General features: G+C 41.3%; 1 protein-coding gene across 14 annotated transcripts in view; it reads left to right on the top strand.

The window, feature by feature from the left end:
* Positions 1-25336, top strand: part of ubr4 (ubiquitin protein ligase E3 component n-recognin 4) — a 53028-nt gene that overhangs the window by 10174 nt on the left and 17518 nt on the right. For 2 of the 14 annotated variants that reach the window (XM_079359135.1, XM_079359140.1), the window contains exons 15-62: positions 972-1058; positions 1320-1361; positions 5759-5946; positions 6103-6259; positions 6405-6490; positions 6618-6787; positions 7085-7364; positions 7504-7636; positions 7927-8006; positions 8100-8228; positions 8421-8603; positions 8768-8890; positions 8967-9196; positions 9291-9409; positions 9523-9620; positions 10229-10386; positions 10479-10685; positions 10917-11018; positions 11108-11208; positions 11638-12025; positions 12189-12252; positions 12412-12603; positions 13012-13082; positions 13568-13715; positions 14276-14509; positions 14654-14824; positions 14916-15098; positions 15391-15549; positions 15778-15930; positions 16142-16369; positions 16523-16680; positions 16790-16964; positions 17387-17588; positions 17851-18014; positions 18405-18621; positions 18947-19163; positions 19824-19856; positions 20151-20214; positions 20322-20456; positions 20915-21089; positions 21275-21406; positions 21589-21710; positions 21924-22035; positions 22142-22272; positions 23351-23528; positions 24322-24426; positions 24703-24840; positions 24993-25161. In XM_079359135.1, the coding sequence (XP_079215261.1) occupies positions 972-1058; positions 1320-1361; positions 5759-5946; positions 6103-6259; positions 6405-6490; positions 6618-6787; positions 7085-7364; positions 7504-7636; positions 7927-8006; positions 8100-8228; positions 8421-8603; positions 8768-8890; positions 8967-9196; positions 9291-9409; positions 9523-9620; positions 10229-10386; positions 10479-10685; positions 10917-11018; positions 11108-11208; positions 11638-12025; positions 12189-12252; positions 12412-12603; positions 13012-13082; positions 13568-13715; positions 14276-14509; positions 14654-14824; positions 14916-15098; positions 15391-15549; positions 15778-15930; positions 16142-16369; positions 16523-16680; positions 16790-16964; positions 17387-17588; positions 17851-18014; positions 18405-18621; positions 18947-19163; positions 19824-19856; positions 20151-20214; positions 20322-20456; positions 20915-21089; positions 21275-21406; positions 21589-21710; positions 21924-22035; positions 22142-22272; positions 23351-23528; positions 24322-24426; positions 24703-24840; positions 24993-25161 (7291 nt within the window). Of the gene's footprint in view, positions 1-971; positions 1059-1319; positions 1362-5758; positions 5947-6102; positions 6260-6404; positions 6491-6617; positions 6788-7084; positions 7365-7503; positions 7637-7926; positions 8007-8099; positions 8229-8420; positions 8604-8767; positions 8891-8966; positions 9197-9290; positions 9410-9522; positions 9621-10228; positions 10387-10478; positions 10686-10916; positions 11019-11107; positions 11209-11637; positions 12026-12188; positions 12253-12411; positions 12604-13011; positions 13083-13567; positions 13761-14275; positions 14510-14653; positions 14825-14915; positions 15099-15390; positions 15550-15777; positions 15931-16141; positions 16370-16522; positions 16681-16789; positions 16965-17386; positions 17589-17850; positions 18015-18404; positions 18622-18946; positions 19164-19823; positions 19857-20150; positions 20215-20321; positions 20457-20914; positions 21090-21274; positions 21407-21588; positions 21711-21923; positions 22036-22141; positions 22273-23350; positions 23529-24321; positions 24427-24702; positions 24841-24992; positions 25162-25336 lie in introns of all 14 variants that reach the window. The other 12 variants (XM_079359138.1, XM_079359131.1, XM_079359144.1 and 9 more) reach the window with 8 other exon arrangements.

Raw genomic sequence — 25336 nt, 5'->3', positions numbered from 1 at the left:
GTCACATCAGATCTTAATATCAGTCATTTTGCGATTCATGCACGCACCATCATCATGGAAAACACACAGAGAAAGGCATATGATGCAGCTTTCGAGTTAAAGGCGATCGACCTGGCTGTCAAAGAAGGAAATAGAGCTGCTGCACGTAAAGTTGACACTGACAGCGACAATGAAAAAGAGACTGAGGAAGTGAGTAATGAAGTCATTCTGAGGCAGTGAATGGATGGACTTTTTCTTGTGAAATGTATTATGGTAATCTTTTTCATCAGCCGTGTTACAGACACTGTTTGATAAAGGATTTCCAGTCGGCTTCGTATTTGTGGATGTTACCGGTAGTACGTATTTAATTAAAAGTTAAAACAATGTCTTTGTGTCACGTCTTTCTGTGTAAATAGCTCTTGTTATAACGTGGACACCTGCGTCTTATAATCAAGTGTGGCTTATATATGTACAGATACATTTATTTACTTATTTTTAGCCAGTGCGGCTTATATCCAGGTGCGCTCAATAGTCCGGAATTTACGGTACATGAAACATGATAATGAGTTAGGCGGAAATTAGATTTTTGCTCTCCAGATGGTAAATGTTCCCTTTACAGTGGTGAACATGTTAATCAGTGTTCTTTCTATTTTATTTTTTTCATTTTAAGATAAAGGTTCTTGTTCCTTTTAGCAACAGCTTCAAACGGAAAATAATGATCACAACTGGCAAGAAATTCTCTATCGGCATCCCTAAAATTTGATCTAGTTGAAAGAGTTGAGGAATATTCAACAAGTGAATTATAAAATGAAAATGAGGTCAGATGGCTGTGATCGGGACACACGTGTATTTAGCACTTAATAAGCAGACAGGCAGATATGATCAGAATGGCTTTGTGTAATGCCTTAAAGGTGTGCCCTCAGATTTCTCTCTGACAGTGTGGATGCAGGTTCTGTAAGCAGAGTTATGTTTGTGTTTGATCTCGGAGCTAGTATCAGTGCTGAGCTGTCTCAGCCAAGCAGTCAGACAGGTGTGCTGTCAGTGGATCAGTCAGTCATGTAATGGCAGCAGGGAGAATGGTAAACACACACACACACACACACACACACACACACACACACACACACACACACACACACACACACACACACACACACACACACACACACACACACACACACACACACACACACACACACACACACACACACACACACACACACACACACACACACACACACACACACACACACACACACACACACACAGTAATGTTGAAGTTACATTCTTGTCCCTTCATCACACAATGACAGTGTAGTTGACAGTGTCTACTATTTCAGCAGAGAGAAGACAGGAGAAGACAAATGCAGCTTGTGTCTCAGGTCAGCAGTTTTCTGTCCTCAGGTCAAAGACTTGATGTCCACCTCACTGTCTCAGACTCATTTTGTTATTGTGTGTCTCACAATTTAGTCTCTGAGCTGTGGCCCAAATAGCCTAGTAGAATATCGCAGAGCTACTGGTGTCGCCGCTTTGGCAAAACATCTTCAAAATACTTTATTGACATTTACACATGCTAAGTGAATGTTTTGTCAAAGAGGCTCATCTGTAGCTCAGTGGATTCAAGGATAATACCAATGGTGTTGACATGTTAGTGCTCATTGCTGCTTTCAACAGCAGGCTAAGATTCGCTTTAAGCTGGGTAATAAATATACAATTAAGTGACTCCAACCTGCACAGTTACTGATGAACTAGATATTAAAGCTGCTGTATGCTGATCAACGTTTTCTTCGGGTACGTTCAAGATCTGTCTTGTGATCACATCACCTGTCTGGCAATGTACTCCTCTGCATCACAACATCACCTTTTTGTCATCCACTCTGTGCCTTTAACCTCTCGTGTCTTTTAGGTCTTTACATTATATTCTTATCGTTACGTATTCCATAAACATCTGGTGTATAAGACTCGTTTTTCTACTAAAAGATGCGCTTCGTCCTACATACCAGTTAACCAATATGCCAGTAAAAAAGTGCAACAGATTACAAATGTCATGGTTAGGAGCAGGTCACAATTTTTTTTTTTAATTTATTTATTTATTTTTCAGATCATCAAGAAAAAAAAAAAAATGTATACATTATATATATGTATATATGAAATAAATGTTCCACTCCTTCACTTTATCCATGACTCAAACAGCATTTTCGGTGCAGCTTGTGCTTTGCAGTCAGACAAAGAAAGAAAGAACAGGGCACATACTTAAAGGAACTATATCTTCAGTTTCGGACCAGATTGAGTTTATCTGGCGACGTTTACAGAGTACAACAGGACGTGAAATTTCTCTTTGGTGGTATACAAAGCCATACATGCATGACAAATGAAGTGAGAGGGAACAGCCAAAAGTGGAAGCTGTGTTAGCTCTGATTTCTACATAGTTAGTGTGCCGCATTCTGCCTCCAGCCGCCATGGGTTTGTTAAGTGCTGGGTCCTATACTGGTGACAGGAAACAGGAGGCGCACTATTGTACTGTAAGTGATTATCGCTTGTACTATGTGTTGAACAAGAGTTCCAGTAAAAGTGTGCGTCGTGCGCAGTCTTCATTGTAGTTATCCAGCTAACAGGTTTTTGCTTAGTCCTTCAGCGACAATCAACGGAATCACACAAGTTTTTAAAAGCTCACACAGAATAAAGAGAGCCACATGCAAACATGTTGCTTTTTCTTTCCAACGTTAATTTGCTTTTCTTTTCCTGCCTGTTTTGACGTAATGTTGATAAAGTGCCCTTGTCCAACTTCCTGTTTGAGTTGATCTGCTCCGTTTGGCCTGACTCATGCTTGCTGGGGGCTCTGACGAAAATAGACTTGGTGCATACTGAAATGGGGCAAAGGCATTGACTAGAAAGTGAGCAATCAGCTTTGTACCGCTCGACCCCAAATGTCCACATAATCATACACAGTTTAATATCAACACTTAACGGCTTGTTTTCTGTTTCTGAAAGTCAGCGAAGACCGGGGGACAAATATTTTAAAGCACTTTTCATTTAATTAAACAATTGCACTGGCTGAACAAAACCAATCATACACTCTGTATAGCATCTAATATTTGTTCCTCCCTGACCATCCTGGGAGCTTCATGGACCTTTGGAAGGTCAGTGAGTTTGTCAAAGTATTTATTTAATTTAAAGAACAATCTGCACATTATTTAGAGAATTTGTTAGGAAGCAGATCTCCTGATATTAGAATAAGCTTAATAGGATGAATCCATTCAATACTGTTCTATTTTTTATTATCTAAGAGTAGACTGTGGAGTCTGTCTCAGGCTGCCCTTACAGCTGATCACAGTTACAGCCCCTGATTGTTCAACTGGCCAGACCAAAGATTTCAGCACCCGTCTAGCTGAGGGAACTAACGAAAGCAATGCTATCCAGATATGACATTGTTTCACTAAAATGAACACATCATTGGATTGGATAAAGAAAATACACTGATCTTCTCAGTGGGATAGAAGAGCCCCTGGTTGTTGCATTAAAACCCAGAGTTTATCCCCTAAAAGCTTGCAGAGTGAATTTTACAGTCACATGTCTGAAAAGCATCATAGGACCCATGTCAAAACAGTGGTATTATTCTTGAATATGAAGCATTCAAGTTGTGCTTGTATACAATGGGCTGAGACACACTTTGCTCTCACTTGTGCTGTCACCTGAAAAATGTTTATTTTATTTTTTTTGTATGTTGCATGCAAATGTGAATATCAACTTCAAGTGATATTCTATAATACAACACAATAATATAATACAATATGTTACGTCCTTTGCAGTTAGATTGATCTGATCTACTACGGTATATTGAATGTGAGGTTACTGTCGAAATGACTTCAGCTTTTATCACAATCTCAATTAAACAGTTATTCTTAAGCACTGAAATCAGACGATAATCCGACCCAAAAAGGGCTGCACTTATTTCTCACTATTCTTCAAGCATCAACATTGTAGTGTTGGGGTATTTACTTTCAGGAACCCTTTCACCATTATTAATCTACGTTAAAGCCAGTCTGATATTACACAGCAACTGAACCCCTATAACATGTTAACTGATTACTGTGCCAATAGAGTATTTGCACATCAGATGCATGTTAATATGCATTTGGAATGACTACTGTCACATAATGTTTCAATGGATGCTGGAGACATCCAGTTTTTGAGTTCATGTGCCTTTACTGGCATGGAGTAAATGTGTGAAAAGAGCTGTTTCACTTTTATAGAGTGCACACACTAAACTTGCACACCATGCATACAGAGTATATATTCAAACATTATTCCTATTACATAACATGTAAAAAATAAAAACATCGCCAACATTTTCCCTTGTTCCCTTGTCTCAGCCAGTCAGTTTTGAAAAATAAAGTGGAGGTGCTCGTGCAGAGCAAAATGTAACTCTGACAATGTGACTCTCATTTTGTAACCTTCAAAATTGGTACTGAGAGTCAAGGAACACACAGGTTGCCATGTAGCATACAAGGAAGCTTCAGTGTTTAGCCAGCTCTGCACCAGTCTTAAAACGCTCTGCACACTAACAGCTCCTCATTTTTTTTAAAAGCATCTCTAAATATTTATCCTAGTCTCACAGTGTTTCTGGTTGTGGAGCTTTTAGTGGCTTTTTAGGTCGGATAGAATCGGTTATGTCTGATCCAGTTTGCTTGCCCTCTTTTGTCATTGCAAGACTTGTTGGTTTGCTTCTTGCCTGACAAGCCACGAGGCGTCCAAAACGGCTATGTGGCGGTGCCTTAAAACCTCCTGTCTTCTCTGGTCGAAACAAATCCAGACCATTGCAGACTGGAAATAAAACTTAGGAGGGCATTATTGTCAGCGCAGTTAGCACTTCAACATTGCGTGTTTCTTTAATGTCTGATGATAGTTTTATCATTTTATGATTTGAATTCAGTAGATATTTTACATACTGCCCCTTTTTATGATAGCCCTCTTTCCCATGTTAACTGTTTTTGCCTTGTATATGTACTTGGCAATAAAAAAAGATTCTGATTAAACTGGCTGGTGGCAGAACCAATGGCAGCTCAGCACATTTAAAAAAAATCAAATTGCAGTTTTCCAAAATCTTTTGGCACTTGTTCAAAAATATTTTCACAATTTATATGTAACAAATTAAATGTAAATTTTTCTGATTGAGTTTTTGCATCAGCCCACAGCAAATGATGGATTGTTGAATGTGTTCAAATGCATGCATAGTGGCATGTAGAGAACTAACAAAAAACGTAAATACCACTTCAACATTACATTATATTAAATTTGTTCTAAAAAAATTAAACAAATTCAACCTTGATATATATATTTATTTATTTTTTATGCCATTGTACTACACTTAACAGTGCAGAACTATTACTGTATGCAATGATTAGGTACACTTTTTTATTCTGTCGTAAATCTGAAAATGTTAACTGTTCATTAGTTCATGTAGACTGGAGGTAGGATACAAGATATGAGAATACTTTCAAAGTAGTTTTCTTTAAAAAATAAAAAATAAAAACAGAGCCCATGAGACTGATCTGAAGTAACCCTCGTCAGGTGGATATTCACTGTGTGTTCACTATTTACTGCAGTCTTTTTGCACTTCCTGCACACTTTTGTAGGTGTTAAAACTAATTTTAAAGCTTTTTACGTTTGTCTATTGATGTCACCAAAAACCACTCACCAATATCATGTATAATATATCTTGTCAAATTTCTCTTCAACACTCTTAAACACTGTGCTAAACAAGTTTGTCTTTCTGCAGATGATGACAGTGAACCAATCTTGGGCCTTTGGTTTGAAGAGACAATCTCACCGACCAAAGACAAGGTCGCTCCCCCACCTCCTCCTCCTCCCCCACCGTTGGAGACCTCTCCCAGACTGAAGAGTCCCAGCAAGCAGAATCCAAGCGAGAATGGCAACATTTTAGCTGGTCGTAAAGACCCAGAACTGGTGAGGGCTATTTTACTGTGAATGACTTCGAAGGCAGTATGTTTCAAGTAAACTGTGTCTATGTAGCTCATCTTTTAACAGCCTATGAAAATCTTTGCTTTTGAAAGTGTGACATCCTGGCCACTCACGGTTGTTTGTTCCTTTTTTTTTTTTTAGTTTCTCAGTTTAGCCTCAAGCATTCTGAACTTCCTCACCACCTCCATGCTCAAGTCCAGGAATAACTTCATCCGCAACTACTTGAGTGTGTCGCTAACAGAGCAACACATGGCTACATTAGCCAGCATCATCAAAGATGTGGACAAAGACGTTAAAGGTATTTCAGAAAAAACACTCTGTTTAATATGCATATAGTAGCCCTAATGTCCTTTTTGTTGCTTTGGCAGTTAATGATGATTGTACCCCATCGCTGGTTGACAGCAAAGCATCCTGCTTAGTTCAATTCATTTCTTTCTCCTCAGGCTCCTCAGATGAAGTGTTTTCTTTAGCTCTGTATCACTTCAACCACACCATGGTAACATCAGATCTTCCTTCCCCGGCACTGCAGGTAGTTGGAATGTCCCTGTTCAGCAATAATAAAAGTCACTGCTATTTAATGACCTTGGCGTTACTGTTATTTTGCCATCCTTCATTCTATTTGAGATACTAATGATTGTTTCTCTCGCCATTTCCAGAGCACTCTTCTTCAGCAGTTAGGTGTTGCGCCTTTTTCAGAGGGTCCCTGGCCTCTGTACATCCACCCCCAATCATTATCAGTCCTCTCCAGACTTCTCCTCATATGGCAGCACAAAGCCAGTGTGCAGGGAGAGCCAGATGTCCCTGAGTGTATGAAAGTCTGGGAACGGTATGAAAGCTTTGCTGGTTTGCCACATATTATTATTATTGTCATTTAATGCAGACCCTATGAATTCTTGTACACCTTTTAGTATTATCATTATTAATTAACCTTTAGCAGGTAATATAAAAAATAGATAAATCTCATAAATATATATAATATAAATCAAAAAACAAATGGAGCTACTCTACTCAGACAGTTCTCTGCCTGACTTTCATGCTAGTAAAGTAACGCGTCTAATATTTACCTGAAAAGATGCCACACTTTTCACATTTATTTTGAAAATCATCCCCTTTGTTACCTCAGGTTTTTGGGAACACTGAAGCAGCAAACAATGCAGAGTTCTGTTAGTGGAGAAGACGATCTTAATGTGGAGCACCTCCAGCTCCTGCTTCTCCTTTTCCACAATTTGTCGGAGTGCGGCCGGCGGTCGGTGCTCACCCAGGTCACCCAGGCCATCACTGAATTAGCACAGAGCAGAGACTCTCAGCTGAAGGCAGTGCCCCTCAACCTGGCCCGCCTGTGTCTGGTTTTCGATTACCTGCTGCGCCACTACTCCAAGGCTCCCATATACCTCTTTGAGCAGGTCAGTTGCTTATTTTCTAATGGAGGATTCATCTCGTGACTAAAACTGATCCAAAGCAACATCACAACTTCCATTCTGGATTGTACACATCCATATGCTTGAGGCACTGTGATGACTTTACATTGCATATTATTAACAGGTGCAGTATAACCTCCTCACACCTCCATCTGCTGGACCAAGTTCTGTCCAAGACGGTGGCAAACGCAGCAGTCTGCCATTGTACTATGGATTCAAAGAGGTGGAGGAGAACTGGGCCAAACACTGTTCAGCTGGTAAGGCCTGTGAATGAAATGTATTTATTATGAACCAGGTGATTGAACTATTTTTGCCAACCTCGTATATGTTGAAACGCCAAAGTCATTGATTGTTCGGAGTGCTCAGTATGTTTCAAATCTGTGTTTTTGTTCCAAAAGTCATTTACTCAAGTTGTACCCCAAGTTGTTATTGCATCTATTTCAAACAGATTGAGTAACTTTTAGTTTTTTCTCTTCTTTCAAAAGGATGTGATGGTCTGGAGAAAATGAAATAATTTTCTGTTTTCATTCTTTTAAACTTTTTGTAGATTCCAATGCTCAGCCCAAATTCTACTGTGTACTGTCCCCTGAGGCATCTGAAGATGATATCAGCAGACTGGACAGCAAAGTGAGACCTTTACCCCCCTATGACAAATGTTCACTCATTGTTTTTACAATGCCTACAAGGAGAACGAACCTAACTTCTTTTCTTTTCTGAAAGGTCTTTCCTAAACTGTTCAATGGAGCGGTGAAATATGATGAGCTGTACGCCTGGCTCATCTCACTTCTGGTGGCAGGCTCTGAGTTTGACACGGCAAGACGACAGGAAAACAAGCCTGTCACTCCTTTGGTGAGAGCACGCAGCATGGACAAATCCTTTTTCTGTGTTTACAGGGTGCACGCTTCCTGTTTGCATGTTAAATTAGTAATCCATTCTACTCTAATCCATTTTTTAAATAAATAATTTAGCATTAGGAGAATTCATTGCTGTCATCTAGAGGTATTCTTAACACATGGCATGTTGGTTTATCATCCATCACAGGAGGCCTGCTCTCTTCAGTACTACTTCCTGGTACTGTGGAGGATCCTTGGGGTTTTACCACCTTCAAAGGCCTTCATGGAGCAGCTTAAGGCTGGCCACAGCGACCCCAGCGAGAGTGACATACTGCACACTCTAAGATGGTCTTCACGTCTCCGGGTGTCTACCTACGTGAATTGGATCAAGGTCTGGTGACATGAAAGCCCAACCAAATGCTTATTTACACGTCAGATGTTGTCTCACAGTTAATTTTAGATTTTCAAGAGTTATATGGAAATCGATTGTGGAAGTGTACACTCGACTACTCATACTTTATCATTGGTGTTTATTTGGATGTATGCCCATGACAGGAGCACTTGGTGAAACAGGGAATGAGAGCAGACCAAGCAGCCTCCCTGGTTGAAACTACGGCTGCTAAGTGCAGCACCGTCAAATACGACGTGGACCTGGCAGAGGAGTACATTGCCAGACAGGTAATATTGACATTGTTATTATCGTTGTCTGTGGAAATTGTTGGCCAAAATGTTTGACGCCTTGATTCTTTTGCAGATATCAACCTTCTCCAGCGTAGACCCAAATGCCATTCTCCCACTTCATCAGCTACCATCTTTACAAGCCATCTATACCCTGGATGCAGTCATCTCTAAAGTTCAAGTCTCCCTTGATGAGCATTTGTCCAAGGTTGCCATAGAGACGGAACCTCACAAGTCATCTGATATTACGAAGAACCTGCTGCCTGCCACTCTGCAGCTCACTGACGTGTACACAGCTTTTACAAGGTGAGAGGGGAATCCCAAATCTGAACTTCAGACTACTGTAACTTGTCGTTGTGTAAAAACCTAATTATATTATTTAACCAAAACCTGTGATCAGGTCTTACCTTCTGATGAACATCCCTGAGGAAGGGGAGAACAAGCTTACAGATGCCAAGCTCCAAGGCTATGCTGCTGTAATGTCTATTGGTTCCACCCGCTGCAAGGCCAACATGCTAGGTAATGCCAAAGGATTACTAAAGAGCGACATTTCAAACTATATATGCACTTTAACGTCTTTTCTTTTTCTCCTACTGTTTTGACCTAAACTGCTTTTTAATGTCACTCCACAGGCCATAGCATTATGCAGAACTTACCATCAGCTGTACAGACCATTTGTGAGACTTGGAACAGTATCCACACCAATGAGTTCCCTAACATTGGATCATGGGTATGTTACTGGTGGTTTAGTTTGACTCTCTCTCTCTCTCTCTCTCTCTCTCTCTCTCTCTCGCTCTCTCTCGCTCTCTCTCGCTCTCTCTCGCTCTCTCTCGCTCTCTCTCTCTCTCTCTCTCTCTCTCTCTCTCTCTCTGACATTACCACCTCATAATTAAGTGGTTCTGCCATTATTTTAACAACGGGCTTGTTCTCCAACTAAGTGCAATAAAGGTTGATTTTTTTTAATATGAACATCTTTACACAGCGACCACTCTGATTCCATCCAATAAAGCGGACAAAGTCCTGCTTCAGCTCTTCACTGTTAACTGAGGCCAAGTTGTGTTCAACCAACTTTTTTGATTGTTTCTAATGGCAATGCAGCCCGCTTAGTGTCTGACTCACAAGACTTAATGGAAAGTTCATTTTCAGAATACGTTTCTCATAGAATTTCTATTTCTTCTCATAGAATGTTTTACTATAAATGTTAAATAAGAACTAGTCCAATCAACATGAGGTTAAAAGTTATAGTTCCGCCCATATATCCCGGCTTTTCTTTGTATGTCAGTTTGAAAGAAGTTGGCTAGCATAAATCATGACTAATTTTTGCTTTTGCTTTCTCAGCGAAATGCGTTTGCCAATGACACCATTCCATCCGAGAGCTACATCAGTGCAATCCAAGCAGCTCATCTGGGCACACTGAGTTGTCAATGCTTACCATTGGCCTCTTCTCTTAAACACATCCTACTGTCTTTGGTTCGGCTCACCGGTGACCTCATTGTGTAAGCGCTTTTTTTCAGTCCTATGCAGACATTGGAATTGTTACCGTGTGAGATAAAGTGTAATTAATAAAGCTTCATGTTTGCCTCTTCAGCACAGAGGAGCTAAACCCGTCACAGGTTGTGCGCACGTTGTTGCCCCTTCTCCTGGAGAGCAGCACCGACAGCGTGGCTGAGATCAGCAGCACTTCACTGGAGCGCATCCTCGGACCATCAGAGTCCGACGCCTTCCAAGCTCGCATCTACGAGCGTTTGGTGACTGGGTGTTACAACATCATCGCCAACCACTCAGACCCTAACAGGTATGACATGTGTGACGTAACAATCAATAAACATGGGATAAATAATATATTCAATCTAACCATCCAATCAAAACTATTAATACAGGAAATGGGTGTTTGTACTGTTTAATTTTACAGAAAAAATAGTCTCAGCCTTGTGCAGCTGTTAGTCTGATTGGGCTTTTTTTGTTTTTTTACTGGCCTATACATACTTCTGCTTCTTTAACATTGGATCTCTGATGTTTGTTGTAGTGGTTTGGACGAGTCTGTCCTTGAGGAATGCCTTCAGTATCTCGAGAAGCAGCTGGAGAGCAGCCAAGTCCGCAAGGCCATGGAAGAGTTCTTTTCATTCAGGTATTTTGCTCAACTGGGAACCCAGCTTGCGTTATTCCACAATGATTACATTTGCCTCACTTATTCTGTGCTCTTTTTTTTTTTTCCAGTGGCGAGCTCGTCCAGATTATGATGGCCACAGCCAATGAAAGTCTGTCAGCAAAGTTCTGCAACAGGGTGCTGAAATTTTTCACCAAACTATTCCAGCTCAGTAAGTCTATAGTTTGCATTATTACTCTATGAATCACTAAAGGCTGACATGTGCAGACAATATGGTAACAAGTGGTCTGTTTTTAACTTAATGAGGATGTGTCCATCCAGAGCAAAAAAATGCTGCGGCCAGAAGGGCTGGAGAAGAAATCCTACAATGTTTTCACATTATGAATACATGAAAAGTGGTTACAGTGCTTGTGTAAAACATAGTGTAAAAGATACTGGAGTAGTTCACCTGCATAAATGTTTGCCTCTGCAAACCTTGTTATTAGCAATGTAAAGTCAGTGTGTGTCAGAAGTGACATCATTGTTCAGACACACTCACTGTATAGTCAGAAAAGTATGGAGAAGTGAATTTCAGACGCTATGTGATGATGTGGCTGCCTGCTGCTGATCCTAAATCCAATGGTGATGCTCTCTTTCCTAGCGGAGAAAAGCCCAAACCCAAGCCTCCTGTGTCTGTGTGGATCTCTGGCCCAGCTTGCCTGCGTTGAGCCCTCTCGGCTCCAGGCATGGCTGACGCGGATGACGGCCCCCCCACCAAAGGACTCGGAGCAGCTGGAAATAGTGCAGGAAAACCGACAGCTTCTACAGGTGCTCACCACTCACATCGTGCGTGACAACAGCCAGGTGGGAGAAGGAGTGTGCACTGTCCTCCTCAGCACGCTTATTCCCATGGCAACAGACATGCTGGCCAATGGTGATGGAACAGGCTTCCCTGAGCTTATGGTCATCATGGCCACACTGGCCAGTGCGGGACAGGGGGCCGGCCACCTGCAGCTGCACAGGGCAGCCATCGACTGGCTGACCAGATGGTGAGATATTAGTTTCCCTGATTTAATTTACATCCTAGAGCTGCATGATGTCTACCATCAGTGTGAATAGTTGGAAATGGAAATTAAAAGTACTTTATAATGATCAATCGGCGTTATTGTTTCAATGAATAATTATTTATAAAAATGTCTTGTTTCCCTGTAGCAAAAAGTATTTAACACAGAAGAATGTTGTGGAAAAAGTGAGCGCAAACTTATCCCAAGGAAAGGTATGTATTATATTATGATAGTTTATAGAATATCCATATTCAGACTTGCATATTTTTCCCACAGGCCGAACATATGTTTCCTCAATAGTATTCTAAAAGGAAGTTGTAACCTTTAGTAGTCGGTAGCCCTTTAATTTGTTCATCTGTCCCTGATTTCAGCATGCCAGCATGCTGGAGTGTTCATGCCACATCATCTCGTATCTCGCTGACGTGATGAATGCCTTGCGGCAGAGCAGCGGTCAAGGCACCTCAGCCGTGCTGATGGAGGGAGAGGAAAAGGCCATGGAAGTGGACTCAGACTGGGTGGAGGAACTTGCTGTAGAGGACGATGATTCCCAGGCAGAGGACTCTGTGAGATGTTATCTCTTATCTCCCTTTTTTGTGACACTAAGAAAAAACTCTTGAAAAACTTTTAAGTAAAGGGAGCCTTTTGCGATGTTTAAGATTTAAAAAAAAAAAAAAAAAAAAAAAAATGCTGTTGAACCATAAGCGATGAATCACAGCAATGAAAATGACCAAGGGCGCGATCACACTGGCAATCTGTGCCATGCTCAAGTCTGATTGGCCTTCCGCTGCGTCGGTGCCCGTCTTTGGTCACAATGCATCAGGACTAACTGGGCCTGAGCACGATTATCTCCTGTACTTAAAGTGGAAATACAGCACATGCAAAAGGGACGCGCTGTCAAGTCTGTTTGCATTCCTCAGTTCTTGCACTGTTACTAAATGAATCAATCTAACATTTCTGTCATTGTTGGGCAGGATGAAGATTCCCTGTGCAACAAACTCTGCACCTTCACCATCACCCAGAAGGAGTTCATGAACCAGCACTGGTAAATATAAGTCTATCAATCTCTGTGATTGAGGTTTAAACCTGAACAAGAGAATAGCTTGTTCCCTTTGTTCAATCATTCAAATTTTGTTTTTCTTTGTGCAAATTACAAATATTTTATCATCTATGAGAATGTTAAACCTGAAAATGAAATAATTAAACGGGAACCATTTCTTTCATTTGAAGAATAGAAGGGAGAATCTTGGGCTGGAAGGATCCTACGCTCTTTAATTTGAAAAGTTGATTGGATTTGTCCCAACCTTAGTTCAACTTCACACCACTGACATAGTGAAGAAAGAGTGCACATTGTTTTACTGAATGCATTTATTACTGCTCATCTTCTAATATGTTATATATGCACGTTAACTAAAAGAAGGACGGAAGAGTTTAAATGTGTTTTTGTTAATCCCCAAGGTGATGTATTCTGTCGTAACTTGATGATTAACTATTCACAGTCAAGTCCCGGCATTTTTTGTATCTTTGTAGGTACCACTGTCACACCTGTAAGATGGTGGATGGGGTAGGTGTGTGCACAGTGTGCGCCAAGGTCTGTCACAAAGACCATGAGATCTCCTATGCCAAATATGGCTCTTTCTTCTGTGACTGCGGTGCCAAAGAGGATGGCAGCTGCCAGGTGAGACCGAATACCTCAGGTCATCATGGGAAGAGAACAACAGCGGTAACTTTGGCTTGCAAGTCATTCCCCCATTGACTTCCATCCAGTCATTTCATTTGGTCAGGATTATAGCTAGCCCACACATGTGGCCAGAACATGAGAGAAATCATGTCTTTTGTAAATATGTTGTGCAGTGAATATAGTTTAATATAGAGAATTTATAAATGTGCATGATTATAAACAGACCATCAATTACATTTTACCTTCAGTTTATTGTTAGTCTTTTTTGTCTTTGTATGTCTTGTGTTAACGAGGGCTCATTAAGCTTTTTTTTTTTTAAGGAAAAAAAAGTTGTTTTTTTAACAAATGCAATCGTTGAGTTTAGATTAAGTCAAAAGGTCCCAAACCTCCCTTTCACGATCTATGTATATTCCACAATGTGAAAGAGCTAGGTGTGTAAAAAAACAAAATCAGGTAGCTTAAACTAGGCATTTTCTTTCATATAAAAAGCTTTCATTTATGCTGCGAGATTTTATTCCATTTAATTACATGTGTTCTTTTTATCATGCCGTCCACAGGCCTTGGTCAAACGCAGCCCCAGCAGTGGAATCGGCTCAACTTTAAAAGAGTCGTCTGCATTCCAGAGCGAAATGCGAATGCCTGACAGTGCCATCCGCCACCAGAATTCCTCACCCTCCGACAAGGGCAAGGTCACCATATGTGATGGCAAACCAGGTGATGAAGACAGACCAAAGAAGAGCAGTGTGTGCAAGAGCATTGAAGGCTGCCAGGAAGAGTTGCTGGCACAAGTGGTAAGAGAAAATGTTTGTCATTCGTTGAGACTGCTCCAAAGACGTAACCAGATCCCTTTTTTATAAACTTCATGACATCTCTTTCACATGCATTACACCACACATTGCATAACTCAAGCTTCTGGCCCCGTTTCTTCCCAACAGATGGGATCATCCACTGCAGCAGTCATACTGGAGATGCTCATGTTTCTCATGGAAGCCATCCAGACGAACTTCCAGCAAGCATCAGCAGTGGGAAGCAGCAGCCGAGCTCAGCAAGCCCTCAATGAACTTCACACTCGGGACAAAAATGTAGAGATGACAGACCAGTTAATGGTATGAAAACTTGTCTTTTCAGTGTCTCTCAAACTTTTCAGGAACTTCATCTCACGCAATAAATTCTGTCATTTGCTGCGCTTTTCTTAAGGTGCCCACACTCGGCTCTCAGGAAGGGGCTTTTGAGAATGTGAGGATGAACTACAGTGGCGACCAGGGACAAACTATACGCCAGCTCATCAGTGCACATGTCCTGCGCCGTGTTGCCATGTGTGTCCTGTCTTCACCCCATGGCCGGCGCCAGCACCTTGCTGTGAGCCATGAGAAGGGAAAGGTAAGCTTTAACAACCAGTGAGATGAATCCCATTTTAGCTCAATCATACAACAATATCTAAAAAAAACCTTAAATGGGCAAGTCGATTTGGATTGTCTTTTTAAATCCATCCTGATATTTGAATCATTATAGGAATTGTCTAAATTGTTGTGGTTTCCTACTTTTCTACGTTTCCTTCATGTTGTTATTTTAATTATTTTATAATTGTTTCAACCAGTCATTACAAATGTCCGTTCCTTCTTTTTGTCTTCACACATTCAAACCCCTTTTCTCTCCATCTCCCATCTTACAGATAACCGTTCTGCAGCTGTCCACTCTCCTGAAACAGGCCGACTCTAGCAAGAGGAAGCTAACACTGACCCGTCTGGCCTCTGCTCCAGTCCCTTTCACTGTGCTCAGCCTCACAGGCAACCCGTGTAATGAAGATTACCTGGCTGTGTGTGGCCTTAAGGTCAGCGCCCTTTCTGTCTTCTTGGTTTTCTGATTACATCTGTACAAAGAAAAAATTGTTAACATGAAAACACTACAGAGAACTATGCAGCTTTTTCATTTGTAAAATAGGTTCACCACTAAGTTACCTCATATCAAATGTATGGTATTTTGTTCTGTGATGGCCTACTAATGTCAGAAGTGAGCTGATGTTTTTTCTCTCTGTTCCTTTTTTTCTTCTCCTGCCTAGGATTGCCATGTTCTCACTTTCAGCAGCACAGGCTCCGTGTCAGACCATCTGGTGTTGCACCCACAACTGGCCACTGGCAACTTCATCATAAAAGCTATTTGGTTACCCGGCTCACAAACTGAACTCGCAATCATCACTGCAGATTTTGTCAAGGTACGTATTCATAAAAATGGAAGTTGCCTTATTACCTTGTAACATGTTGCCTTGTTGATCGGTTATTGATTATGCGTTTGTTACTTTAATTGTGTGTATTGGGCAAAGAGTCACAGATGCTAAACATTGATTGATAATTGTGCTGCTCTTTTACTGATGAAACAAACCAACGTTGAAATTGTTGATCTATTTATCTTTTCCTTTTACGCAGATTTACGACTTATCTGTGGACGCCTTGAGTCCCATGTACTACTTCCTGCTTCCGAGTTCGAAGATCCGTGATGCTACTTTCCTTTTCAGCGAAGAGGGGAAGAGCATTATTGCCATCATGTCTTCGGCAGGCTACATGTATACTCAGCTCATGGACGAATCCAGCAGTGCTCAACATGGCCCCTTCTATGTCACAAATGTTTTGGAGATAAATCATGAAGATTTGAAGGTAAAGATTTACACTTAGTCAATATGTCCATAGGTCTAAAAATGTGGTCTGTTAAAACATCAAATGTCATGTTTAGACATGCACATTTAAATCAGTTTTCTTTAACACTGGGTGATGTTAAGCAATACTGAGTAAAATGCTTTGTTATTTCAGGACAGCAACGGGCAAGTAGCCGGCGGGGGAGTGTCAGTTTATTACTCACATGTGCTGCAGATGCTTTTCTTCAGCTACAGTCAGGGAAAGTCCTTTGCTGCAACAGTGAGTCGCAGCACCACTGAGGTGCAGAGGCTTTTCCCCATCAACGTGAAAGGGTAACATTTCTTCCACATGATATATGACGCCTTCATTCACCTGTCACAGCATTGAGCGGTTTGGAAGGATTAACTAACCTCCTCTCTCCGGTCGTCCTGCCTTCTTTAGCTCGAATGGCAGCAGCAGTAAGATGTCGCCGGCTTTGTGCCAGTGGTCTGAGGTCATGAACCACCCAGGCCTGGTGTGCTGTGTGCAGCAGACAACCGGCATCCCACTCGTCATCATGGTCAAGCCAGACACCTTACTCATCCAAGAGATCAAAACTCTGCCAGCCAAAGCGAAGGTAAAGGTTTAGTAACTGTACTAAACTTCCTAGTCCCGCGCAGGTTAGATGACAGTGAGAAGAACTCTTCCAAACAGAAATGGCATCGTATAAAATGGAAAACAGAAGATCGTTAAAACAAAATCCAGCAAGGCCGCCATTTTTCCTCATTTGTGTTCATTTGTTTGTTTATGCTAACTCATAGATGTACATCTTGAATCCACAAGCAATTCAGTGGCGTTGCTTTTTGCCTGCATTAAATAATGAATATACTGACATAAAAGCCTTTCTCCCTAAGTTGGAAGGTTTTGTTTATTCTCCACGTATCCAATTCCAATAAATACAATTTGTTTACATCAATTAAAGCACTGCTGCATATTGATTGAGAACACTTACAATGCATTTCTTCAGGTTAAAATGAACTGATTTGATCTTTTCCCCAGATTCAAGATATGGTGGCCATTCGACACACTGCCAGTAACGAGCAGCAGCGTACAACCATGATTCTCCTCTGTGAGGATGGAAGCCTCCGGATCTACATGGCTAACGTGGACAACACTTCTTACTGGCTCCAGCCCTCGCTTCAGCCCAGCTGTGGCATCAGCATCATGAAGCCGGTTCGCAAGCGCAAAGCAGCTGCCACGAGTGAGTTTTAGGCTCAATAAAGGGCTGTTTATAAAAATGACTGAAAAAGTGTGATGTTAAATCTGACACAATAGCTGAATAATATTTGTCAACAATGCAACAACAGTTGTTTTTGTTTTTCTGCTTTGCTTTTTTACTAAGTTATCTGGTTTTTACCAGGCTGCAGCAAAAAGTTTGTTTAAAAGAGAGCCCTAGTTTACATCGTAGATATTTAGTGCATTGCAAAAGTTTGACATTTGCGTGTTTTGATTTTCACCTTCAGCCACCCGGACCTCCAGTCAGGTGACGTTCCCAGTGGACTTCTTTGAACACAACCAGCAGCTGACAGAGGTGGAGTTTGGGGGCAATGACTTGCTGCAGGTCTACAATGGACAGCAGATCAAACACCGTCTCAATTCAACTGGGATGTATGTGGCGAATACAAAGGTAAACTCCCGCGAGGAATCACTTGTGTCAGCTGTGTTTCAGCACTGTCTGTGCGAAATAAAACTGAAAAAGACCGACATAATACTTAAACCACAAACACTCTTTCATTTCTTCTAACTGGTTGGTTCAACTCTGGCTCTTTATGCATGATTGTTGATAACAGTATAGTAAATCGTAGGTAAGAATAATTCTGTCATACTTGATTTGTGCATACATACATTACACTGAGCAACCTAGCTATAGTGAGTATCCAAACTACATTTATAATGGCATTTCACATAGAGCTTTGCTGCTTGAAACAGCTCACTGCCCATCATACTAAACACTGCATTATTTGACAAATAACATCAACCCGAACAAATGCTGACATGATCTTTGCTTCTCTTCTAGCCTGGGGGATTCACTGTGGAAGCAGTCAACAACAACAGCTCTATGGTTATGACGGGCATGAGGGTGCAGGTGGGCACTCAGGCCATCGAGAGAGCCCCCTCCTATGTGGAGGTGTTTGGCCGCACCATGCAGATCAACCTGACCAGAGCACGCTGGTTTGACTTTCCATTCACCAGAGAGGAAGCCCTGCAGGCCGACAAGAAGCTGTGCATCTTCAGTAAGCATGAGTTTGCATGGATAATCTTTAATCTGAGTTACAGGCTTGAGATAAAGTGGTACTCTAAAAAGCCCATATTGTGTGGAAACATTTGAAAATAGCATTTCTAGACATTTCTTATCTATTTTTAATGGAATACCATAAACTAGCTCCTTCGAAACGGCTCCATTAAAAGTCTCCCCATCTCACTTGTTTATAAAGAATACAAACATGACTGTCTCTGAGCTTGTGCTTCTGTGATCGTAACATTTTTGCAGACTTACAAGAAACAATTGTCTGATGCATATATTCCTAATATCCTCTTCTATCCACGTTCAATTTAAAGTTGGAGCATCTGTTGACCCAGCTGGAGTCACCATGCTGGATTCCATCAAGATCTACGGTAAAACCAAGGAGCAGTTTGGCTGGCCCGAAGACCCACCGGAGGACTTCTCCTCTTCCTCAGTTAGCAATGTCTGCAGCCCCAACCTTAACCAGGGCAACGGCAGCTCTGATGGAGACATAGCCACCCCAACAACCACCAGCGGCAGTGTACTAGAGAGGTATGAGCGAACTAATGTACGGTTCATGATGTTAAGTTGTTGGAACTTGAAAAAACCCAAAGTTCAGTTTACCATAATAATTGACTAGTTAGTCAGTGTGACTATGTCTTTTACTTTTGTGTTGTTTGTATCACTATCAAACTTACCTTCCTACTCCGGACCTTTAGCAGTTGCAAAACATTTTATGTCTGTTTTTCATTTATCTGGGTGTTTAAAAGACCTGCAATTTCACTTTGCAGGTCGCTTCCTTTTTTTTTTCTTTCTTTTTTTTAATGAACATTTAAGAAGTAAATGAGCCAAAACTTTTTCGTCTTTTTTTTTTACATGGAGAACTATTTATTTTCTAAAATATAACCCATACCCTAACATTAAATAATGATATATTCAATGAGTATATGCACTGTATCAGATCTGATCGCCCATTCCTAGCTTTGTTTTCATCAGTCCAGCCAGGTAGCTTGAGTTGTTAAGAGCGAGACTGAAGTTCAAATCTGGGGTTTGGTTGTCTATAGAGTCTTTAGTGCATGGCTATCGTGATGTCATCTTTCTTGCATGCTTCTCTTATGTTTAACTGAATCATTAATTTCACGTGTTTCTTTCTGTGATCCTCACTCTTTGTTTTTGTTCTTTTTCTTTTGCTCCCAAATATACAATAAAAAGTTGTGAAACTGAGTCCTTATCAACCTTGGACCGGTTAGTAACTGCCCTTTCTCTGCTTGTTTGTATGGGTTTGTGCATGTGTGCCACTTTGTGTCTATGCCTGAGACTGTGAACATGCCATGCACCATTTCTACACTCAAAAAAGAAAAAAAAAATCATTTTCTTCCTGACTATTCTTATTGCATTCATAGTTGTCTTGGCATTGATGTTAGCACAGACTTTAACAGGTTGAGTTATGCTCTTCTTCTTCTTTTTTTTTTTTTTGCTATGTTGGTTTAGAGCTGACTCTACTGTAGAACCAGTGTTGATCTTCGATCTTCATTGCAGGTTGGTAGTCAGCTCCCTCGAGTCTTTGGAAAACTGCTTCGCAGTGGGTTCATCAAGTGAAAAGGTAAACGGATGAAACCCTCTTTTCACATTTTTGACTTAAAAATCTTGTTATAATTGTGCTCGTTTTTTAAAGCGCAATGTTGACTGCTTGTCTTTACATCTCCACAGGAGAAGAATAAAGTTGCAGCACTGGAACTGGCTACTTTACTCCTGTCTATGCCAACCCCTGCTGGTGTGCAGCAGCAGACAAAGGGACTTCTTGCTAGCTTGCACACCAGCCGAACTGCCTACCACAACCACAAGGTGAATTACTAATAACTAACAAGTTTTTAATGTTGATTTGATGAAGTTGGACGCGATGGATTATCAGTTGTAGGTACATAGTGTGTAGCCAGCCATTTTCTGCTGACATGGCTGACAAATTGCCGTGCAGTAAGACAGTAAAAAAAAGGTTGTTTTTTTTCCCCTCTAAGAAACCTTGAAAGACAGTGTTCAGCTGTGTGTGAAGAGAAGTTGCATCAATATTTTGAAAACATTGGTTTGTTTGGAATTCGTTGATGAAATTGTTGTATCCCAAACTAGTCCAGTGTCATCTTGTTCATCATTTAGCAACAGTTAATCCTTTTCATGCTTTAATTGAACAACTCAACAAGAGCAAAATGATATTACAAAATGAGCTGAAGTGCCGTTCAACGTTACATGATGTTCTCATCCTCTACATCAAGAACCTAATGCCTGTGTCACCCTTCCCCTCTCATCAGGACCAGTCTCTGCTGAGTAACGCAGTGCAGTGTCTGAATAGCTGCAGCCGAGAAGGGAGGGAGCTGGACCCGGATGTCTTCCAGAGGCTGGTGATCACTGCTCGCTCCATTGCTATCATGAGACCCAACAACTTAGTGCATTTCACTGAAACAAAGTCTTCACAACATGATGCCGGTAAGAGGCCAGTGACAACAAATCAAAAATCTGTTAATGATTCCTATGGTTATACTGCCTGTTCATTATATTACTGAAGATGTCAGAAAGTATCGAATACCTATTCAGTTATCCATCACTGCAAGTTTGAAAACCTAAAAGTTTAAGAGAGAACTCATTCAGGATTTTTTTCCTTCTGAACCCAGACATGACAGAAGACGGGCAAAAACACATGGACAGTGAGAGCTGTAACTTCATCACACAGCTGATGAATAACTTCTGGAAGCTCCACGCCCTTAAACCAAAAAATGCGTTCCTCGCTCCCGCCTGCTTGCCTGGTAAGCTTCATGGTTGGGACGTCTTTACTTTGCCAGTGCAGTCGCTGTCGGTGGAAAAATGTGTCGTTTCCATTCGAGCGTGTGACTGTTTTCTCGCTAGCGTTTGAATATTATGTTGACCATTTAATAACCACATGTACTGCTGAAAAGCATTTGACATGTTTTATTTTTTTCCATTTCAGGTCTAACTCATGTGGAAGCGACAGTAAATGCTTTGGTGGACATTATCCATGCATACTGCACATGTGAACTGGATTACATCAACGTAGCCTCCAAAATCTACATGCAAATGTTGCTGTGCCCTGTAAGTGAAAAGCTCCTGTTCATCAGTCGACATTCTTATAGGATCTATCACTAACCCATAAGGCAGATTGAATCGTCACATCGGCAAACGTGTCATTTTGTAGCATGTGATTTATAACCAGGCTTTCTTAGAATCAGGATGAATCAGGATAGGAACATGAAGTAGCGCTGTGAAGGGCAACAGATAACCGTTGTTTGTTTCAACCGATGGCAGGACACATCTGTAAGCTTTGCATGTAAGCAAGCTCTGATCAGAGTGCTTCGCCCAAGAAGCAAACGCAGACATGTGACCCTTCCATCTCCCCCACGCTCCAACACCCCCATGGGTAAGTTTTAACTTTGGCGCGGCCACAGTTTCACCGGTTTTGTGCATGCAGAGCTTTTTGTCGATACCTGGATTCAGTCCCCTTAATACTAACTTTTCTCTGTCAGGAGACAAGGATGACGATGATGACGACGATGCAGATGACAAGATGCAGTCTTCAGTGCTGACTGGAGTAGAGGAGGGGAGACAGGAGAGTCAGGAGCAGAATGAAGTGGACCACGGTGACTTTGAGATGGTGGTAAGCACAGAGGAGCAACACGTCTGCTTGCTTACATTGTGAGAGGACATTAAGAGAATGCCTTCCATATACTTGTGGAAACTATAAAATGATGATTAATAGAGAGGATTGTTCTTTATCCCCGGAATAAGATGAAACTTTAAAAATACATTTTAGCTAGAAACCTTTTCCCTTTTAATATCCCAGTTCTCTCGAACAATCTTTAAATCACGTCTCAAAACCCATCTGTTCAAACAAGCCTACACACTCTGATTTCCATCCATTTCACTCCTGTTTTTATTGTTGTCATGTACCATATTTTCCGCACTATAAGGTATTATAAGGCGCTACAGTAGAGGCTTGGGTTACGTTATGCATCCATTGGACGGTGCTGCGCTAAAGGGAATGTTAACAAAACAGTCAGATCAAACTTTATTAATAGATTACAAATCAGCTTTCTGACAACTCCATTCACTCCCAAAATGAATAAACAACTGTTTTATTATTTTCTCCGAGGTAAAGTAGCGGAAACTCTGTTTAGTCTTCTTTACTTGGCGCAGCTCATCCTCTTGCTTCCTCCACTTCCGCACCATTGATTCGTTGATGTTAAACTCTCTCGCTGCTGCTCTATTCCCGTGTTCTACTGCGTGACTGATCGCTTTGAGTTTAAACTCTGCGTTGTTAGCGTGTCTCTTAATAGGAGCCATTTCAGGGTCTTTACACAAACACACAAATGGAAATGAAACGCCGTTTTATATATCCCAGCATGCATCGCGCACTACTTCTTCTACGGGGGAAAATTGAGTCGGCGGCTGCTTACCGTAGTTGCGAGACCTGTTGCGGCTCAATATTGATCCATCTATAAGGCGCACCGGATTATAAGGCGCATGGCCAGCTTTTGAAAAAATTGAAGGCTTTTAGGTGCGCCTTATAGTGCGGAAAATACGGTAAATCTCTCCCTTTTTACCTTTTTCTGTTTTATTGTCTTTTTAAAACCTTGCATGTAAGGTGTCCTTGGGGTTTTGAAAGGCGCCCTCAAATAAAATGTATTATTATTATTAAGTTGATGAAGTATTCTTGTTTGTTTTTGTCTTCTCAGTCAGAGTCTATGGTCCTGGACACAGCAGAGAATGTCAACAATGGAAACCCTTCTCCCCTGGAGGCCCTGCTGGCCGGGGCTGAGGGTTTCCCTCCCATGCTTGACATTCCTCCTGATGCAGACGATGAAACAATGGTTGAGCTGGCCATCGCTCTTAGCCTTCAGCAAGATCAACAAGGTAAATAACCGGAAATCTAGAATACAAATCAATATTTCTGAGGTAACCAAGACAGCCTGGAATCAAACGAATTTTAGAAACTATATATGTGATAAGAAAAAAGTCATCCTTTATACAGCACAGTTTCGACCTCAAAATAGATGTATGGACTGCAGAGAAGAACAAAGATGATTCTGGGGAATGATCCCATCAGGGGTTATTTTAACAGAATACATTACGTCTTTGATTTACATTTTTTTCAACAATAATGAAAAAATATGAAGGTTTTCTGTCCTTTAACAAGGCCAACAGAGTGAGGCAACAACCACTCTGATGTGCTCCCTGCGTAGGAGTGTGTAGCAGCCCCACTCTCAATAATGCATGTCTGTAGTTCCTGCTTGTGCTCGTGTGTGATTTAGGCCGATGTGTGCAAGAAGCAAGTCTCTTAATAACGCAGTGTAAAAACCAGAATTTCTTCAAGGATTGAAAAACGATGTAAAAATATAATCTTAAAATGTACACGGTATTTAGGCAGTAGTCACTGTAGTTCCACAGTGACAGGTGCTGTAGGGATTTGAAAATGTGGTCCTTTCTTGAAAGGTGTTCAGTTTAATTCTAACAACACAGACCAGGTGTAGAACAAGAGATGTGACACATTTCATTCAAATAGCAGGTGTTAACAAATTGTCATTGAAAAATGTCTTATCTTTTAGTTGTTGGTTTTGAATGACTGACCAAATGTATTTTATGTTGTGTCTAACTCTGCCTTATAATTCAGTGCACCTAATGTACTTGACTTATTATTGACATGCAGGCAGTAGCAGCAGTGCTCTTGGCCTTCAGAGCCTCGGCCTCTCTGGCCAGGCCCCGAGCTCCTCTTCACTCGATGCTGGAACCCTTTCAGACACCACAGCATCAGGTAACATGAAGACCACAGTTCGTAGTGTTTGATCAGTAACAGGAATGTGCGATGCAATTAAATATTGATTGATTGATTGATTGATTGATTGATTGATAACAAGCTCAACTGTTATATCTCCAAGATAGCTTATCCTATTTACGATCTCTCAAGTTAAAAAAGAAAAAGAAAGTGTTTTGAATGTGCTTTATTGTTTGATGTACCACAAGTGTAAACATGTATCCTGGCCAGATGACTGCTGTGTATTTACTGTTACAGCTATTGCTATGATTTCAGCACCGGCATCAGATGATGAGGGCAGCACAGCTGCCACTGATGGCTCAACACTGCGGACCTCCCCAGCTGAGCATGGCGGCAGTGTTGGCTCAGAGAGTGGAGGTTCTGCAATTGACTCTGTAGCAGGGGAACACAGTGGTGCGTTTTTTCAGAAACACTCCAGTAACCCTAACTATAATGAATATTTATTTTCTATGTTGTACAGAACCGTATCTATCCTTGTACATATCCCATCCTTTATTTCCCCCATACTTCAGTTTCAATGTATTAACTAAGTTGCATGTGTCCAGTGTCAGGACGTAGCAGTGCTTATGGTGATACAACAGTAGAGGGCCATCCTGCTGGTCCAGGCAGTGTTAGCTCCAGCACTGGAGCAATCAGCACCACCACGGCCCAGCAGGAAGGTGAAGGCTCAGAGGGAGAAGGAGAGACTGAGGGAGACATCCACACAAGCAACAGGTCAGACAACTGAAATGCAAATCAAGAGAATACATTCAAGAAGTTTCATGTTAATTTTTGCTAACAGCAAAGAACTTTATCAGACACCGTATCTTTACCATCCTTCGTCACGTCTATGGTCATGTTGAGGGAATACATTCAGACGTTTTGTTCCTGGGAGCTGAAGATAAGAGTT

Source organism: Symphodus melops, assembly GCF_947650265.1.
Source record: "Symphodus melops genome assembly, chromosome: 13".
Lineage (NCBI taxonomy): Eukaryota > Metazoa > Chordata > Actinopteri > Labriformes > Labridae > Symphodus > Symphodus melops.
The sequence above is the reverse complement of the archived record's forward strand: the minus strand, read 5'-3'. Positions and strand labels throughout refer to the sequence as shown.